Source organism: Arachis hypogaea, chromosome 3 (assembly GCF_003086295.3).
Source record: "Arachis hypogaea cultivar Tifrunner chromosome 3, arahy.Tifrunner.gnm2.J5K5, whole genome shotgun sequence".
NCBI lineage: Eukaryota > Viridiplantae > Streptophyta > Magnoliopsida > Fabales > Fabaceae > Arachis > Arachis hypogaea.
This window is the reverse complement of record NC_092038.1, coordinates 130,777,472-130,780,511: the sequence shown is the minus strand read 5'-3', so window position 1 is coordinate 130,780,511 and position 3,040 is coordinate 130,777,472. Positions and strand designations below refer to the sequence as shown.

The 3,040-nt window shown below is 34.2% G+C and overlaps 1 protein-coding gene across 1 annotated transcript; it reads left to right on the top strand.

The window, feature by feature from the left end:
- The first annotated feature begins 391 nt into the window (after positions 1-391).
- On the top strand, positions 392-1,872 carry LOC112791648 (nudix hydrolase 18, mitochondrial). The gene is made up of 5 exons (XM_025834559.3): positions 392-693; positions 917-1,028; positions 1,116-1,199; positions 1,271-1,399; positions 1,483-1,872. Exons 1-5 carry the CDS (start codon positions 596-598, stop codon positions 1,639-1,641), a joined length of 582 nt encoding a protein of 193 aa, XP_025690344.1. The 5' UTR covers positions 392-595; the 3' UTR covers positions 1,642-1,872.
- The last annotated feature ends 1,168 nt before the right edge of the window (positions 1,873-3,040 follow it).

The window sequence follows — 3,040 nt, the reverse complement described above, 5'->3', positions numbered from 1 at the left end:
CCAATTAAAAAATATATTTTATTTTAAAATATATTTAATAAAAAATTTAATTTTAATATAGAATAAATGTCATTTTCGATTTGTAATCATTTGTTCAATAGACTTCGTACCCCTAACAAATATAAAAATCAAAATCGGTCCTATCTATTTTAATATATGTTTGAAACCAGTTACAAGACTGAAACGTACATATTTCAAAGTAAATAAGGACCGATTTGAGTTTTTATATTTGTTAGAAAGTACAAAGTTTATTGAACAAATAATTAAGGAACGAGAAATGACATTTACTCTTTAATATATTTTTTTATATTAATTATATAAATAATTATTTAAAATTACGAATATAATTAGATAACCGTATATTACTTGATCAAAATTAAACCGTTTAATTAAACCGAAAAACATAAAGATTAGGAGGGGGAAGTTGTCTAAATTTATAAAAAAGTAAAGCGGTTTCTCTCTCCTAAAAAGGCACATAGTTTCTCTCTCTAAGCAGTTACCACACTATTAAAAGGGTCCCCTTCCTCACTTCGCGTTTTGCTATCCACTAAACCACAACTTCCCTTCCTTTCTTCCTCTTTTTCTCGGAACAAAAATGGTGGCTTTAGTTTCCCAGGAAAATGTCGTCGCATTGGTTTCTCGTACCGGTCGGGAGTTACAGCGTTACAGAAAAGGTCGTCGCCAAGTTGTGGGGTTCGTCTCTTCCTTCTCCTATCTATTCTTCTTCTTATTCTCCTTCAATTCTGGGAAATTTCGGACATTTTCCTCTTTCTAGTTTCTCATGGTGAGGTTGGGTTATGCTGAGTCGTTCTCTGTTTAAACAAAAAAAAAAAAAGAGAATTTCTCAAGAAGACCCTGTTCTGAATAAATGAATTTGTTAAGTAAAAGTTGCTAATACTGTGTACCGTGTTTGCAGATGCATACCGTATAGATATAAGATTGAGGAGAAAACTTGGTTGGGCGATTTAGATGAATTGGAAGTTCTGGTTATTAGTTCTCAGAAAGGCAAAGGAATGCTATTCCCAAAGGTACAGTGCACCCTACCTGTTATTAATTTATTTCTTATTACTCAATAATCCAAATGTTCATTATTTGTGTGGTTTTCAAAACGCCAGGGAGGATGGGAACTTGATGAATCCAAAAAGGAGGCAGCTTTGCGAGAGACCATAGAGGAAGCTGGGGTGCGAGGCATTGTTGGGGTGAGCCTAAGCCTTTGCTTTTTGACTTTTTCTTTCTTTCTTACAACTAAGTCAAAGTTTGTGTATTGTAGGGTAAATTGGGGAAATGGAGCTTCAAGAGCAAAACCCATGATACCTTCTATGAAGGGTACATGTTCCCACTTCTTGTTGAAGAGCAACTTGAGTTCTGGCCAGAGCAGAACGTTCGTCAAAGAACATGGGTAAGTGCTTGTGCAATCAATTGGATTGAATGTTTCAATTATTAATTTTTGAAGCTTTCTGATTTGGGGGACTGTTATTGTAGATGAGCGTATCTGAAGCCAGAGAAGTTTGTCAACACTGGTGGATGAAGGAAGCACTAGATAGACTTGTAAACCGTCTCACGGGTCAAAAACTACTTGGTCGTGAAACAAAGCAAGTTCTAAGTTGCATAGCACCAGATATGTCCAATTGCCAAATCTGACTCGCTTGTAAATATTTTATATTTTCGAGGCTAGAAGAGAGCTCTCAACATTTTTTCACTTTAGGATCCCATGATTTCACCTTAAATCATATCAATATCATAGTATATATAATAATATTATTCATAGCCAATAGGGTTTCTAGCTTCATCCACCTTGCATAGGAGTTTGGCGATTGATTTCCTCTCAATTGTTTTTTTCTCCTTAAACTAAGTGGATTCAGATTTAATCAATTTTTATACATCCCTTTCTCTCTCTTAATAGCGAGACTCGTGGAAACTATTAGGAGGCACGAGAATCACTTTTGCTTTTTTTTTAGAAGATAGGATAAGGGAATGGATCACACGACGGACCAAGTAAAAGAAAACTGCGGATTAGACAAACGACAAATTCTTGCAAGGTTAATTAGACCTTATTCGAAACAAATTACAATTTTTCTAACTATAGTGTAATAGTTATTAATTCTCGTGGATATGAGCTTAAAAAAACAGACGAGGGAACTGATTATTCGAATATTCTATTGATTGCGGTTTTATTTAGACTTAAAAATCTTATATTCGACTCATTCCCCTCCCTCAAGTACTTAATGGTAGTTGCAGTTTTACTATGTTTCCTTCAAAAGAAAAAAAATGATCGAGATTAAATTATCCACTCATAACTTGGAATAGTTGTCTATATCGATATGATTCCTTTTCTCCATAGAAGTTTTTAAATAATTTCAACCAACTAAAAATCTAGAACACTTTAATTTCTACAATTACAAGGTGACATTGAGTGATATCTAAAGGAATCTTGGCTGCTATGTAATTTTTGTATTAGTAGCTCAAATGGTACGAGTTTAATTATGTGTGCAAGCAAAGTTAATGAATTTGATCCTGTCCTAGCTTTCATTCGAACTTTGTGTTATCCCGTTGATGTCTTATTAAGAGTCATCCTATCGGTTTCGACGGAAGATCCTTCCAAGTTTTGAGTCAAAGTTAGATCAATCTAAATCCACGACTATACCGTGGTCCATGAGAGACAAACCAGAGTCATGGTCGCAAATATTCTTAAAACCACGAATAAATGACCGTAACTGTATAAAAATAGATCTAAACAAACAAAAAAAATATCATGCGACTTCTAAAAGATTATGGACGTTTAACAAATGGTCATGTTTAGATATTATACTTCTTAGTAGCTATTTTGAATTTTCTCATGTTTATCAATAATACATAAAATATCTTACATAAAATGTATCTATGTTGTTTAAATAATGGTAGTGAGAGGCTGAGAGGAAAAGGGAAGGTGCGCGAACAAGCTGCAAATTGTGTAAGAATGATCCCACCATTGTTGTTGGGTTGTTTGCTCACACACAATGTGCGAGTGTTATCATGAAGCATGCATGGCACAAACAAGTTG